Raw genomic sequence first — 16,854 nt, 5'->3', positions numbered from 1 at the left:
TACAGTTGTACACTACACTCACGAACTGCATCAGTTACTATCAGTTACGGAGCTACTAGCTCCGGTTAACATCGGAGGGCTTCTCCTCACCACCATAAACACTCCACCCAATCACATGGTGTCCAAAAAGGTCATTTAGGCTCCCAGTGTTGCAAGCCGATTTCAAGTGCAAAGGCTGATTCATTCAAGACAGCTGAAGCAACCATGCCAAATTTAAAGAGGATGCTGCTGTTTCAATCGGTCTAACATTAATTTATAGTCGTTAATGTTAATGGGGATGGTGGTGTCATAGCTGAATCATTGGTTGTGAGGATGGTTGTTCTGTGGGTCAGGTGAGGGGAGGCTGGGGCATTCGACAGGAAGGGTTAAAGGGTCAGAGGCTGGTTTTGGATGAACAAGGGGTTTAGGGGACTAGCAGGCAGACAGACTGCAGGGGAAGGAAGCAATGGTCTGGGCTCTTGCTGTTTTACAACTTTCCTGGAGTCTGAATCAGCTAGGGAGATGGTCTACTAGGGAGGGAGAAAAGCAGATGAAAGGCGATTAAAAAAAATGTGTCTGCTTTCCATGCTTTGTTTCTGCTCGTTAAGTTATTGTGGCAACTTTTAAATGAAGCAAAACGCCATTTTAAGAAGGAAGGAAATTTGCTCAATAAAATGTTAGTATGAAATGCATAATCTACTATATTAAGTGTGTTTAGTGTGTAGGCCTCTTTGTCGGTATGTTGGTTGTTTTCCTTTTAGTTCTATCCTGGATTCAGCTCTGCAGTGATTAGTCTGCTTTAAGAGCAAAGTCAAGTGAAACACTCGCAATGCACAAGGCCACTATTTAAATTTAGAAACACCTCTTCTAAATTTAGCACAGGGATGAACCCTCATTCTCTGTACTCGTTTAGGGATAGAAAACGGCAAAAGTGAAACATTTACATTTTTATCCAGAGCAATTTACAGGAACGGTTAGGGTTAAGTGCCTTCCTTAAAATTTCTTAGGGCTGCAATCCCGTTAACGGGATTGATATGACAACAGCCAGTGAAAGTGCAGAGCGCCAAATTCAAACAACAGAAATCTCTGCTTAATATAATGTTGGTGTCATCATCGCAAATCAAAAAACACTTCAACCAGTAAAATGCTTTTTGGGTTGAGATCTGGAGACTGGCTAGGCCACTCCAGGACCTTGAAATGCTTCTTACGAAGCCACTCCTTCGTTGCCCGGGAGGTTTTCACTAAAAATCTCACGATACATGGCCCCATTCATTCTTTCCTTTACACGGATCAGTTGTCCTGGTCCCTTTGCAGAAAAACAGCCCCAAAGCATGATGTTTCCACCCCCATGCTTCACAGTAGATATGGTGTTCTTTGGATGCAACTCAGCATTCTTTGTCCTCCAAACACGACAAGTTGAGTTTTTACTAAAAAGTTATATTTTGGTTTCATCTGACCATATGACATTCTCCCAATCTTCTTCTGGATCATCCAAATGCTCTTTAGCAAACTTCAGACGGGCCTGGACATGTACTGGCTTAAGCAGGGGAACACGGTTGGCACTGCAGGATTTGAGTCCCTGGCGGCGTAGTGTGTTACTGATGGTAGGCTTTGTTACTTTGGTCCCAGCTCTCTGCAGGTCATTCACTAGGTCCCCCCGTGTGGTTCTGGGATTTTTGCTCACCGTTCTTGTGATCATTTTGACTACAAGGGGTGAGATCTTGCATGGAGCACCAGATCGAGGGAGATTATCAGTGGTCTTGTATGTCTTCCATTTCCTAATAATTGCTCCCACAGTTGATTTCTTCAAACCAAGCTGCTTACCTATTGCAGATTCAGTCTTCCCAGCCTGGTGCAGGTCTACAATTTTGTTTCTGGTGTCCTTTGACAGCTCTTTGGTCTTGGCCATAGTGGAGTTTGGAGTGTGACTGTTTGAGGTTGTGGACAGGTGTCTTTTATACTGATAACAAGTTCAAACAGGTGCCATTAATACAGGTCACGAGTGGAAGACAGAGGAGCCTCTTAAAGAAGAAGTTACAGGTCTGTGAGAGCCAGAAATCTTGCTTGTTTGTAGGTGACCAAATACTTATTTTCCACCATAATTTGCAAATAAATTCATTAAAAATCCTACAATGTGATTTTCTGGATTTTTTTTCTCATTTTGTCTGTCATAGTTGAAGTGTACCTATGATGAAAATTACAGGCCTCTCATCTATTTAAGTGGGAGAACTTGCACAATTGGTGGCTGACTAAATATTTTTTTGTCCCACTGTATATGTTTTGTTCGATAAAGTGCATATTTATATCAAAAAATAGTTCCAATAGTTCACTAGTTCCAAAAACATCCGGTGATATTGCAGAGAGCCCCATCATTTTACAGAAATACTCATTATAAATGGCGATGGAAAATACAAGTGTTAGACATGAAAATATAGATACACTTCTCCTTAATGCAACCGCTGTGTCAGATTTTTAAAAAGCTTTACGGAAGCAAACATGCAATAATCTGAGTACCGCTTTCAGACAACAAAGCAGCCAAAAAGATATCCGCCATATTGGGTAGTCAACATTAGTCATAAATAGCATTATAAATATTCACTTACCTTTGATGATCTTCATCAGAATGCACTCCCAGGAATCTCAGTTCCACATTAAATGTTTGATTTATTCGATAATGTCCATCATTTTTGTCCAAAGAGCTACTTTTGTTAGCACGTTTGGTAAACAAATTCAAAGTCATGAAGCGCGTTCCCTAGTTGCAGACGAAATGTCAAAAAATTGCATTACTGTCCGTAGAAACATGTCAAACGATGTATGGAATCAATCTTTAGGATGCAGCCATAAGAAGTTAAGGGCATATTATTCACCTAGTCGTCTCAGGGATTCGAACTAGCAACCTTTTGGTTACTGGCCCAACGCTCTTAACCGCTAGGCTACCTGCTGCCCAGGCGTGCCGCAAAGTCATAAAACCACCCATTCGAAAAAGATAGCAGTCAGAGTGCACTATAACTGCAGTATGCTGCAAATACTGCATCCAAAATACCAGTCGACTGCAGTTACTGCACATTTACTGCAGTTTCAAAACGATCATATTTTTTGTAAGGGCAACTATTAATACATTTTCTCTTCTTAAAATCATATTTTAAACCTTACTGTCACCTTCACCTTAACCACACAGCTAGCCTTAGCCCTACCCTAACCTTTTAATTAAGACCAACAAGCTAATTTTTGTTGAATTTGTATGATATAGCCAATTTTGACTTTGTGGCTGTTTTTATCTAGTGGAAATCCAAGTGTAGGCTACAGAGAAAAGCTGTTTGGCTCAGACGACTCACGAATAGGAAGACAGCAGGTGTTTCTGATTAATAAACATTGCCTTGCTGGTGGCTGGTACCATTTTAAATAAAACCCACCCTGAAACAAAACGTAGGCTGAAATAAATGTGCTCGTCATCTCATAGGAAAATACATTTAAGACTCATGGTAACATCCGAAGTCACACATTCGGATTTGGCACTTCAAGCCCAAATATCATACTTTGACTTACTGATGATGACTTATTGATTTGCGTTGATGTGCAACATAATGGGTAAACTCTGGCCGTCGTCTTTCAGCTCAAAAAAGTGCATTTCTACCAGTGTGGGCATTTAATATCATACATTTGATACTGGATGAGTAGGCCAACAGGTCCCCATTTGGAAGTGTCCAACTGATTGAAGACCAGGGCTGGGAAATACTGGTCTAAACTGTAAGAATCACAGCCTTTCCTCCTAGATAGAAGTGGCACAGTAGCTGTTTTTTGCACCCAATTCGGAGGTTCTAGCAGCAAATTCCTGATAACCAGGATTTGTGTGTCTGTCTGCAGTCATCCCTGTGCGTGTGTGTGTGTGGCTAGATTGCAATAAAGAGAGCCAGACGGGCTGGATTATTCCTGGGTCAGAACCATGGGATTAGGCCAGGGATTATCACAGCTCAGTCAGTAAAACCGCACCCAGTGGACTGGTGGGATAACATCAGACAGTCAGCCCACCATGCCGGCGCTCTCTAGGCCCTTCCCTACACACACATTTCAACTGAATCCCCTTCATTGTTGTTTGAGGTGAGCCCCACTGCAGTCAATGCAGAAAGCTATTACACAATACAAGCAATTTTGCCATGTCCAAATTCAAAATCTGAAAAAATTGTCTCAATCCCGACTCGCAGTCCCTAACTTCTCGATTTATTTCCAACAGTAGATTAACTTTGTCCCATCTTGCACATAGGACTAGGCCCAAGCTGAAATGCATACATAACATACTTTTTTCCCAGATTCCGTTTCCTTCACCATGTCCCACTATGTGGTCGTTTATTATTCATGTTACGATGCACCACCTGGATACGAGACACATCCAGAACAAGAGGGAGAGAGTGACGGGGATTTAGCACACAGAATGGTGGGCTTCTATGTGCGTCCGATGGCTCAGTTGGTTGGAGCACGGAGCTGGCAAAAATGGGGGTGTGGGTCCGATGCCCGCGGGGGTCATAGTAGGTTTGGGCAATATGGCCTAAAAAAAAATCATATTTTTAATGTATTTATTTATTGATGGGCTATTTACGATATATACACGACATGGCATAAGTATGTGCTGCTCGTCGAACATCTCATTCCAAAATTAATATGGAGTTGGTCCCCCCTTTGCTGCTGTAACAGCCTCCACTCTTCTGGAAAAGGCTTTCCACTAGATGCTGGAACACAGCAGCGAGAACTTGCTTCCATTCAGCCACAAGCATTAGTGAGGTCGGTCACTGATGTTGGGCGATTAGGACTGGCTCGCAGTCGGCGTCCCTATTCATCCCAAAGGTGTTCCATAGGATTGAGGTCAGGGCTCTGCAGGCCAGTCAACTTCTTCCACACCTATCCCAACAAACTATTTCTGTATGTACCTCACTTTGTGCACGGGGGCATTGTCATGCTGAAGCAGGGAAGGGGCTTCATCAAACTGTTGCCACAAAGTTGGAAGCACAGAATTGTCTAGAATGTCATTGTATGCTGTAGCATTAAGATTTCCCTTCACTGGAACTAAGGGGTCTAGCCCGAACCATGACAAAGAGCCCCAGACCATTATTCCTCCTCCACCAAACTTCTCAGTTGGCACTATGCATTCGGGCAGGTAGCATTCTCCTGACATCCGCCAAACCCAGATTCGTCCGTCGGACTTCCAGATGGTGAAGCGTGATTTATCACTCCAGAGAACCCATTTCCACTGCTCCAGAGTCTAATGGCGGCGAGCTTTACACCACTCCAGCTAACGCATAGCATTGCGACTGGTGATCTTAGGCATGTGTGCGGCTGCGCGGCCATGGAAACCCATTTCATGAAGCTCCCGACTAACAGTTCTTGTGCTGATGTTGCTTCCAGAGGTAGTTCGGAAGTCGGTAGTGAGTGTTGCAACCCAGGACAGACGATTTTTACGTGCTTCAGCACTCGGCGGTCCCGTTCTGTGAGCTTGTATGTGTTAAACTAACTGTAAATCACATTATTTAAAAGCTGCTGCTAAGTAAGCAGATAAAATAAATTATGCAGGCATTGTTTGATAACCTAACCGCAGAATATGTAGTGCATTCAGTATTGTTTTGGTCAGATATTTTGGGGATAAATCACACCTAGCAAGTTTGGGATCAGTCAATCTTTCTGGGAAAAATATTTGATCTTGACCATCCCTAATTCAAAAGGCAGAGGATGCGCACAGTATAACAATATGATGAAGTGTGAATATTTCTGCCACCCACATACAGGAAAACGGTTCCAAATAAATTACATTATTACGTGTTCCACCACCCGTGTTATTTACATTATATCATGTCCGTGTGAGCTGTGATGTGTAGGTAAAACCTCTCGTTCTCTCAAACAGAGAATATGGGAACAGAAAAGTTCAATCAGGAGAAACGACAGGGATTATCCAGTCGCAGTACATTTGAATGACCTGAAGCATGACATTTCTACCTTTTAGATTTTGTGGCATAGAGAAAGTTAAGATATCAGACAGGCGAGGTGACATTAATAATACTCTGAGTAAAAGAGAATGTTTTGGGATTTTCAACCTCTAGACATTATTTCCTAAAGGTCTTAAGGATGAAATGCCTATGTACGTTATGTTGTGAATTTGAACATGAATTATGCCCCCATTTAAGATCACTCTGAAGTTTTTTCGTGCAATGTACCCAATGATTAATGATAACTTGCTCGGTAGGTCTATGTCCTCATTGTGGTTTTACAGGTGTGTTTAATATGTCTTATTTACACACTTTATTCTAATATTTATGAAATGCATATTGTTATATTTGGTAGCACTTTCCTTTGCCTCCAACCCATTTCGATAAGTGGAACGGATGTGGGCGGGGCTAGGTCTACATAAGGGTGCACATTTTTTTTAAACTCGCAAAAGCTCTGACGAAGGCCGTGAGGCCGATACATAAGCTTATTAAAGATCAGTGATACTATCAAGAGCAGTGTGCAGTTCTAACAGTGTCTTCCTTTCTGTTTGGATCCAGGACCACACTGTGCGAATGAGTGATTGATGCCAACTTCGCTTCTTAAGGTAAGAGGTCAACTCCTTGTTCCACTCAAATCATGATAATAAATGCATTTAAGAAGTTTTATATTCACTTGTAAAAATATATATATCACCCCCCATACCCCCCCCCCCCCCCCCCCCCCCAAAAAAAATTGTAAGTACCTACATTTAGTTGGATTATACTGTAAAAGTAATCACCCAGGATCAGCCTCCAGTTACAACTACAACACATCTGGATTAATAATCCAATCATCTGTTTGCACTGTGAAAGGGTAATAAGGCATGTGCCCCGATTCTCCCAGGGCAGTATGGGTGTGTGTGTCCTGCTTCTGTTGCTCAGTGTGGCCCTCAGGGTCTCCATCTCGGCCCAGGTACCACCTCCCACCCCCACAGGTAAGAAGGACCCACATGACATCATCACCTGAACAGCCGGATCCCACCGCTGACACCATTTGACATATTCAACGCTATTGTTTACTGCACCTCTCATGAAGCTGCAAATTGACTCAACAGAAATAGCCTAAATAAACTGAATATCTCGCTCTCTCTCGCTCCTCTCTCTCTGTCTTTCTTCTCTCTCACACCTTACCTTTCATCCCTAGGAGGTCCAGTCCCCACTGCCAAATCCAAGGACCCTCCCGCCACCACCCTCCCCAATGTTCCCTTGACAACAACCATCGCCCCCCCTCCTCCCCCTCAAACAACCACAACCCCGAAGGTTGCCGCGAAAACAATGACAACTACCACAACCATGGATGGTGTCATATTGACTGCAGGCCCCAGTGGTGCCACCCCTGCGCCCGTCCCCCCTCCACCACCCCCTGGCCCAACTGAAGCCCCCAAAATCCCCACAGGGGTGAACTCCACACCGCAGCCACCCCCTGCTCCAACCACAATCAGTCAGGTAGGGGGTGGGGAGAATGGGACCTCTGTTCCAGAGACTCAGTCACCAGACACCGCCACCAACACAGACACAAAACCAACGGTGGAAGCCACATCGGCCACTAGCGGTGCTACTGTTCCAGGTGTGTGTCTGTGTGTTAACTGTATGTTGGTTGCAGCACTTTGTGACATCTGCTGATGTAATAAGGGCTTTATAATTACATTTGATTGACATTTGATTGATAGTGGAGTGTGTGAGTGAAAGTCGAGAATTTAAGTGCGGGGGGGGGTTGTTGTATGTTTTTTTAGGTTTGATAGTAATGACTCTCGTTTTATTCTCCTCAGGTGGTGGAGAAGAAGACACCGGTAAGACTGTGTGTGAGGTTTTTATGTCTCATTACAATGGCATGCCAAGCGGTCATACAACCGCGCTGACAATTTATGATAGCATGACAGATGTCATAAGCAGTCGTGGTAGCGATGTGCCAATAATTTAACTGGCCTGTCGAACACACGCAGTATTCAAGCCCTCCAGTATCTCTCTCTGTCTGTGGTTTCTGTCCATCCTCTATGCCCATGGTATGAGACATTGAAATTAAATGGACCGAATAGTCCCTCTTCTCAGTTTCAATTACCTTCCTAACAAGGTGGTGCAGCACCATTCAATGTGTACATTGTCCCTCAGAGAACACTGAAAATTCCACAGAATAATGAAAAATGAACAACAATTTGCTGAAATAGCCAAGATGGCAGTTTGAACCACATGAAATCAAATGTGGCCCGTGTGGCTCAGTTGGTAAGAGTGGCTTAGTGCTAGCAATGCCAGGGTTTTGGGTTCGATTCCCACTGGGATCACTATCACTTACTGTTGATTTTATCCAACCTGCAAAACACCAGTCTCAACTTCAACAGTGAAGAGGCGACTCCGGGATGCTGGCCTTCTAGGCAGAATTGCAAAGAAAAAGCCATGTCTCAGACTGGCCAAAAAAAAAGATTAAGATGGGCAAAATAACACAGACACTGGACAGAGGAACTCTGCCTAGAAGGCCAGCATCCCGGAGTCGCCTCTTCGCTGTTGACGTTGAGTCTGCCAGTGAAGCTGCCAGTTGAGGACTTGTGAGGCATCTGTTTCTCAAACAAGACACTCTAATGTACTTGTCCTCTTGCTCAGTTGTGCACTGGGGCCTCCCACCCCTCTTTATATTCTGGTTAGAGCCAGTTTGCGCTGTTCTGTGAAGGGAGTAGATCTTCCATTTCTTGGCAATTTCTCACATGGAATAGCCTTAATTTCTCAGAACAGGAATAAACTGATGGGTTTCAGAAGAAAGTCCTTTTTGAGCCTGTAATCAAACTCACAAATGCTGATGCTCCAGATACTCAACTCGTCTAAAGAAGGTCAGTTTTATTGCTTCTTTAATCAGCACCACAGTTTTCAGCTGTGCTAACATAATTGCAAAAGGGTTTTCTAATGATCAATTAGCCTTTTTAAAATGATAAACTTGGATTAGCTAACACAACGTGCCATTGGAACACAGTAGTGATGGTTGCTGATAATGGGCCTCTGTACGCCTATGTAGATATTCCATTAAAAATCAGCCGTTTCCAGCTACAATAGTCATTTACAACATTAGCAATATCTACACTGTATTTCTGATCAATTTGATGTTATTTTAATGGACAATAAAATGTAAATGTTGGTTGTTCTTTGCTCTAGGACACCCACAGACCTCACAAGACTTGTCTTTTGGTAGTGAATCTGTTATTGTATGCGTTTGTATTGGCTAATAGCAGGCCAAAAATAATTTCTTTAAATTATTATTTAAAAAAATGTATCCTTCAAGGGGTCTTGAAATTCAAAATCAAATAGCTAAATGATCCTTAGTATGACCTTATTCATACAATTTAATATAGCTTAGTAGAACCCCCTTCCCCCTGGCTTAGACTCTTAATAGTTAATAACGTCTCTATAACAACGGTTAATGACGTCTCTATAACGACGGTTAATGACGTCTCTGTAATGACGGTTAAGGACCTCTCATGTCACTGGGATGAAAATGTTACGTAAGACATAACGAAGCTGTCCAGTTTAACTGTCACCATGATGTCCTTAGTTAGGAGCTCCTAATCAGTGTAGAAGTCACAAAGCAGCCAGAGTTGCATATAGCCTGTTTAACATGTTTACCATTAACCATATTAAATATAATTGTTTTTCTTTTCAAATACTTAATGTGTGCACTTGATCAAGCTTGCTTAGCGCAAAGTGCCAACCTAAACCCAATTTGTCACTCCAGACAGGCTCAATCAATTGTCAAATCAGTCAAATACAGTTTGAACACAAGCCTGACGCCAGCCTCCTGTTTTGTAGCCTATCATGTGAAAGGTTTACTCTGCCTGCCAATTAAATAGTGATGTATCTACACTCTCAAGGACAGTGTCCACGTGTACGCTCAGCACGGTTATTTTTCTTAGAGAGCAAACCAAATATTACCACACCAGCCACCTTCACCATCTTACTTTTGTAGGTACTGGGAATGAAAGAAGTTGCCTTGCCAAAGGGAATCCCAGTGCTGACATGAAAATGTAGGCTAGTGAACCGGCAACCAGGGGGTTTCTGGTGTCTCTTGTGCCCGGCCGCCACCTACTACCGTTGTGCCCTTGTGCGAGGCAATGTGCTCCAGGGGCGCTACTCTGAGGCTGACCCTGTGCTGCTCCCAGCCTGTCGTGTGTTTGTGTGTTGAGTCTTGTAATGTGACCAACATAAGACAAGTAGTCATTGTACAATGGATAGATACACTTTTAAAATATGTTGTGAATTATCTCTCTCCTGTCTCTCTCAGATGACACACCCATCATTGCGGTGATGGTGGCTCTGTCGTCCCTGCTCGTCATTGTGTTCATCATCATCATCCTCTACATGCTCAGGTCAGTCACTCACTCAGGTAAAAACCACCCACGACGCTATCCCTGACCCACACCGCTAACCCTGACCCACACCGCTAGCCCTGACCCACACCGCTAACCCTGACCCACACCGCTAACTCGGACCCACACTGCTCACCTGGTTCCTGTTCATTAGAGCACACGGTAACGAAACAATTTTCAACAAAGTGAGAGAGAGTTCAGCTAGTACCTTGGCTGAGTTCAGCTAGTACCTTGGCTGAGTTCAGCTTGTACCTTGGCTGAGTTCAGCTTGTACCTGTCCTTTTCAAATGTTGTCTCCCTACTGAACACAACCATGGGGTGGGTTCCCTGAAAGCTTTGTGGCTAAAATGACGACCATGCCCCACAGCAGTGAGAGAGTCAGAATGGTTAAATCTTATGTTTGACAATCCATCTTCTTTGTTTGAAGCGAGCAAAGTTCTCAAAATTAAGCCTTTTGCTGTTCTGCAAGGGGCCTGGGTCTATACTCTACGTCAGGGTGAAAATAGTGCCACATTAGCTACGAAGCTTTAGGGGGACTCGCCCCTGGGTCCTGTTCATGAGGCACCAAAGAGAAAAAACGGACTGACACCGGGAGGGCTCCCTGAACTTGTGCAATAAAAAATGCTTGTTTTGTCCAAAAAGGAGCAAGTACTATGTTTTGCTATGGTGCGCCATAATGAATACATCCCTGGTTTTCTGCCTGACAGAAGTGTCTTCAGCCTCATCTCAGGCTGGCATATTTAAACTGAAAAGAAAAGTGTAGAGCATTACAATATTGAGACATGAGACCCACGTAAAACGCTAACTGTCTTGTACACACAAACCTACTCACACAATTCATTACTGTTTTTAAAGGGCAGAGCAGGAAATGGCTTTCTTGTCACCTTTCATACACTCACACCCTATTGAGGACTATTAATGAACTAAGTGTTACAGAAGTTACCATGGCAATGGCAGTGTGTGTCATTCTGGATATATCTATTCATGCATGTCGTGTGATTGACAGGTTTAAGAAGTACAAGCAGGCCGGCAGCCATTCCAACTCCTTCAGGCTGACCAACGGTAGATCAGACGATACAGGTAAAATCACTGTAGTTGTGTGAACACACGTTTTGCCTGTGGTAGCACACTTACAGGGACTTGTAATCTATATCATAGCCAACTTTCTGCATTGTTCTCTGTTTGGATAAGATCACATTGGTTTTGTAGTCATTTACTGGTTCTCGGCCTATGCTGTTGTTCCACTTGTGGTTCAGTAGCAGCGTTGGATTGGTTTACAGCGCCCCCTTGTGGGCTTTTGTTACAGAACAGACAGTCAGTTTGGAGACATTGCGTGTGCAGATTGGAATGTAATGTTTAGGACATGTAATATATAATATATTTTTCTACAGTGTATTGATTTAGTTTATAATCATTGGTTGGTGAATGTGTCACTATCTGGCTCTTACAACAGGTTTTTGTTATTGTATTTTACTGTAAAAATTATTTAAATACTATGTATAGTGTATATAATTAATTGTATTTGTATAATTTATTGTTGGCAGTGTCACAACAAAGGGTTTATGTCTCTATCTTTCTGTCTCTGTCTATCTCCTGTGGAACTCTCTCAACCCATTTTTCTCCTCCCATTCCTTCCCTCCTCTCTTTCCTCTCCCTCTTCCCTCCCTTCCTGCTTCCTGCTCTCGCAGAGCTCCAGAGTGTGCCACTATTGGCCCGTTCACCCAGCACCAACAGGAAGTACCCTCCCCTTGTTGTCGACAAGCTGGAGGAGGAGATGAATCGTCGCATGGCTGACGACAACAAGCTCTTCCGGGAGGAGTTCAACGTATGAAGTCCTTATGCACGCACACACGCACATACACACATATATATATTCTCATACTCTCACACGTACACACACATTTACACACACACATTTTAGTCGTCTATGGGCCACATCAGGACAATGGGCAGATCGTACTTGCAACTAGAACCCTCTATGTTTGTGATTCTAGCTACTGACTCAGATTGGAGAGGTACTAACTTACACAGAGGTACTGGGAATGAAAGTGTTCCAATACTTCCTAATTCCCTTTCCCGTTCTTCCCTTGTTTGCTTTATTTTCGTGTCCAGCAGGGCTGGTTTTGGGAATAAGAATATCACCCATAGAAACACATCACTGGGAATTCAGCTAATATCACTGTTACCTGTCTGTGTGTCTAATGCGCTCTGTGTCCAGGCGCTGCCGGTGTGTCCCATTCAGGCGTCGTGCGACGCGGCCTCTAAAGAGGAGAACAAGGACAAAAACCGATACGTCAACATCCTGCCATGTGAGTCCTCAACATGGCGCTAAAGCCTGATTCAACCTTTGGGAACGTACTGTGCTGGCTTGTATGTTTCCTTTCCAGCACTGTTCCAGCATCTATGGCGGATGCGTAACACCGCCAGTATAGCTTGGATCAGTTTGGCCCAATAGTCTGAATCGGGCACTATTCTGTCATACTACTCTTCCTGAAACAGACTTTAAATGAGCTACATTTAATATTTTAGCCATAATTATTTTTTTAAGGACACTGCTTAATAATGCCTAACATCTCATGGTGGCTTCTTACCATTTGCAAAGACGTAATACTTTCAGAAGAAAGTTATTTGTTTCTGTCCATTTTGAGCATGTAATCGAACCCACAAATGCTGATGCTCCAGATACTCAACTAGTCTAAAGAAGGCCAGTTTTATTTCTTCTTTAATCAGAACAACAGTTTTCAGCTAAGCTAACATAATTGCTAAAGGGTTTTCTAATCATCAATTAGCCTTTTTAAAATGATAAACTTGGATTAGCTAACACAACGTGCCATTGGAACACAGGAGTGACGGTTGCTGATAATGGGCTTCTAATGGACATTAGCAATGTCTACACTGTATTTCTGATCAATTTGACGTTATTTTAATGGACAAAAAATTTGCTTTTCTTTAAAAAAAACAAGGACATTTCTAAGTGACCCCAAACTTTTGAACGGTAGTGTAAATGTTACATGTAGCTCCTTTAAAACAGGCTGGCCATTCAGTTAATCAAGGTTCTGTTGTGTTTCAGATGATCACTCCAGGGTGCATTTGTCATCACTAGAGGGAGTTCCAGACTCCGACTTCATTAACGCATCCTTCATCAACGTGAGTGACGCCACAAGCCATTGGCATCAATGACAGGCTCTGAATTGTTTTTTTGTTTTTGTTTTTTAGCTACTCCTTGGCCAGGTCTCCCTTGTAAAAGAGGTCTTTTGACCTTAATTGAACTTCCTGGTCAAATAAATAAATAAAAGGTTGCCTTAGAATAGTCTTTTTCATCACTCTCGCTCTCCGTCCCTCTCTCTCCTTTGTTTTTTCTCTCTTTTTTTTACAAAATAAAAATAATTCATTTGTAGAACGCAGGTCCCACGCTAAATGCACATGAAGTAGAAACAACATCAATACAGTGCCTTGCGAAAGTATTCGGCCCCCTTGAACTTTGCAACCTTTTTCCACATTTCAGGCTTCAAACATAAAGATATATAACTGTATTTTTTTGTGAAGAATCAACAACAAGTGGGACACAATCATGAAGTGGAACGACATTTATTGGATATTTCAAACTTTTTTAACAAATCAAAAACTGAAAAATTGGGCGTGCAAAATTATTCAGCCCCTTTACTTTCAGTGCAGCAAACTCTCTCCAGAAGTTCAGTGAGGATCTATGAATGATCCAATGTTGACCTAAATGACTAATGATGATAAATACAATCCACCTGTGTGTAATCAAGTCTCCGTATAAATGCACCTGCACTGTGATAGCCTCAGAGGTCCGTTAAAAGCGCAGAGAGCATCATGAAGAACAAGGAACACACCAGGCAGGTCCGAGATACTGTTGTGAAGAAGTTTAAAGCCGGATTTGGATACAAAAAGATTTCCCAAGCTTTAAACATCCCAAGGAGCACTGTGCAAGCGATAATATTGAAATGGAAGGAGTATCAGACCACTGCAAATCTACCAAGACCTGGCCGTCCCTCTAAACTTTCAGCTCATACAAGGAGAAGACTGATCAGAGATGCAGCCAAGAGGCCCATGATCACTCTGGATGAACTGCAGAGATCTACAGCTGAGGTGGGAGACTCTGTCCATAGGACAACAATCGGTCGGATATTGCACAAATCTGGCCTTTATGGAAGAGTGGCAAGAAGAAAGCCATTTCTTAAAGATATCCATAAAAAGTGTTGTTTAAAGTTTGCCACAAGCCACTTGGGAGACACACCAAACATGTGGAAGAAGGTGCTCTGGTCAGATGAAACCAAAATTGAACTTTTTGGCAACAATGCAAAACGTTATGTTTGGCGTAAAAGCAACACAGCTGAACACACCATCCCCACTGTCAAACATGATGGTGGCAGCATCATGGTTTGGGCCTGCTTTTCTTCAGCAGGGACAGGGAAGATGGTTAAAATTGATGGGAAGATGGATGGAGCCAAATACAGGACCATTCTGGAAGAAAACCTGATGGAGTCTGCAAAAGACCTGAGACTGGGACGGAGATTTGTCTTCCAACAAGACAATGATCCAAAACATAAAGCAAAATCTACAATGGAATGGTTCAAAAATAAACATATCCAGGTGTTAGAATGGCCAAGTCAAAGTCCAGACCTGAATCCAATCGAGAATCTGTGGAAAGAACTGAAAACTGCTGTTCACAAATTATCTCCATCCAACCTCACTGAGCTCGAGCTGTTTTGCAAGGAGGAATGGGAAAAAATGTCAGTCTCTCGATGTGCAAAACTGATAGAGACATACCCCAAGCGACTTACAGCTGTAATCGCAGCAAAAGGTGGCGCTACAAAGTATTAACTTAAGGGGGCCGAATAATTTTGCACGCCCAATTTTTCAGTTTTTGATTTGTTAAAAAAGTTTGAAATATCCAATACATGTCGTTCCACTTCATGATTGTGTCCCACTTGTTGTTGAGTCTTCACAAAAAAATACAGTTTTATATCTTTATGTTTGAAGCCTGAAATGTGGCAAAAGGTGGTAAAGTTCAAGGGGGCCGAATACTTTCGCAAGGCACTGTATATCAAAAAGTAGAGTAACATCGATGATACAGCAGAACATTACCTAACAATGCAAGACAAGGTCATTAAACATCGATGATACATCAGAACATTACCTAACAATGCAAGACAAGGTCATTAAACATCGATGATACAGCAGAACATTACCTAACAATGCAAGACAAGGTCATTAAACATCGATGATACATCAGAACATTACCTAACAATGCAAGACAAGGTCATTAAACATCGATGATACAGCAGAACATTACCTAACAATGCAAGACAAGGTCATTAAACATCGATGATACAGCAGAACATTACCTAACAATGCAAGACAAGGTCATTAAACATCGATGATACAGCAGAACATTACCTAACAATGCAAGACAAGGTCATTAAACATTGATGATACAGCAGAACATTACCTCACATTACAGACACAGTCATTACACCTATTCAGCGATCAAACATTTTTCTCACACTCTTCCTCTTCTGCCTTCCTCTTGTTCACAGGGTTACCAAGAGAAGAACAAGTTCATTGCAGCTCAAGGTAAAGAGGCCACTCTAGCCACTGGAATAGGCTAATGTGGTGATTGCCATGTTAATATTACCACATATATCATTGCCTGTGCAAACATATAGGAACTTATTAAATCAATGATGATAATAAACAGTGGATTATAATATCTTCTGTCTCCCTCTCTCTCAGGGCCAAAGGAGGAGACGGTGAACGACTTCTGGAGAATGATCTGGGAACAGAACACAGCCACCATTGTCATGGTGACCAACCTGAAGGAAAGAAAAGAGGTAGGGGAGAAGGAGGGAAGAGCGGGGGAGGGGTGACAACAGGTGTGTTCAGGAAGGTGGAAGGTTCAGAATTTTGAAGATAGAAAGTTCATTAAAACAATTGACACAACTGCCTACTCAACATGAAATGCATTTAAAATATGTTTGTCACAGTACAAAATCTATTGGAACTGTTGTGTAATGTTCCACCCTTCTGAACATACCTTTACTAGGTCTTTCATAGTAGTTGCTATATGACGAAGATTGGGTATGTTAAGCATGTCAAATTTGCAATGTGAAAAGGCATATGAATGTACGACTATGAGTGTTTGTTTCTTTTCATTTGAAAGAAATCCATACAGCGGCAATCTCTCTGTGTGTCTCAGTGTAAGTGTGCCCAGTACTGGCCAGACCAGGGCTGCTGGACCTACGGCAACATCCGGGTCTCTGTGGAGGACATGATGGTGCTGGTGGACTACACCATCCGCAAGTTCTGCATCCAACAGGTACCCTGCTCTTCCCTTTTCCTCTCTCCTTCTCCTGTCTTCTCTGGACTTGTCTTCTCACCTCTTTCTCCTCAGGGACTGTTCTCTTTCCTCTCTCCTTCTCCTGTCTTCTCTGGACTTGTCTTCTCACCTCTTTCTCCTCGGGGACTGTTCTCTTTCCTCTCTCCTTCTCCTG

The 16,854-nt window shown here is 42.7% G+C and overlaps 1 protein-coding gene across 4 annotated transcripts in view; it reads left to right on the top strand.

Annotated features, from left to right (window-relative positions):
• LOC110528463 (receptor-type tyrosine-protein phosphatase alpha) overlaps positions 1–16,854 on the top strand; it is a 69,977-nt gene that overhangs the window by 39,535 nt on the left and 13,588 nt on the right. For 2 of the 4 annotated variants that reach the window (XM_036984045.1, XM_036984044.1), the window contains exons 2-13: positions 6,510–6,556; positions 6,835–6,925; positions 7,135–7,557; positions 7,760–7,780; positions 10,252–10,336; positions 11,343–11,416; positions 12,025–12,161; positions 12,555–12,645; positions 13,407–13,483; positions 15,901–15,937; positions 16,097–16,194; positions 16,524–16,679. In XM_036984045.1, coding sequence (XP_036839940.1) covers positions 6,536–6,556; positions 6,835–6,925; positions 7,135–7,557; positions 7,760–7,780; positions 10,252–10,336; positions 11,343–11,416; positions 12,025–12,161; positions 12,555–12,645; positions 13,407–13,483; positions 15,901–15,937; positions 16,097–16,194; positions 16,524–16,679 — 1,311 coding nt within the window. In that variant the 5' untranslated portion in view covers positions 6,510–6,535. The remainder of the gene's footprint in view (positions 1–6,509; positions 6,557–6,834; positions 6,926–7,134; positions 7,558–7,759; positions 7,781–10,251; positions 10,337–11,342; positions 11,417–12,024; positions 12,162–12,554; positions 12,646–13,406; positions 13,484–15,900; positions 15,938–16,096; positions 16,195–16,523; positions 16,680–16,854) is intronic. The other 2 variants (XM_036984046.1, XM_036984047.1) reach the window with 2 other exon arrangements.

Source organism: Oncorhynchus mykiss, chromosome 7 (assembly GCF_013265735.2).
Source record: "Oncorhynchus mykiss isolate Arlee chromosome 7, USDA_OmykA_1.1, whole genome shotgun sequence".
Taxonomy (NCBI): Eukaryota; Metazoa; Chordata; class Actinopteri; order Salmoniformes; family Salmonidae; genus Oncorhynchus; species Oncorhynchus mykiss.
This window is presented reverse-complemented; position numbering and strand designations above follow the sequence as displayed.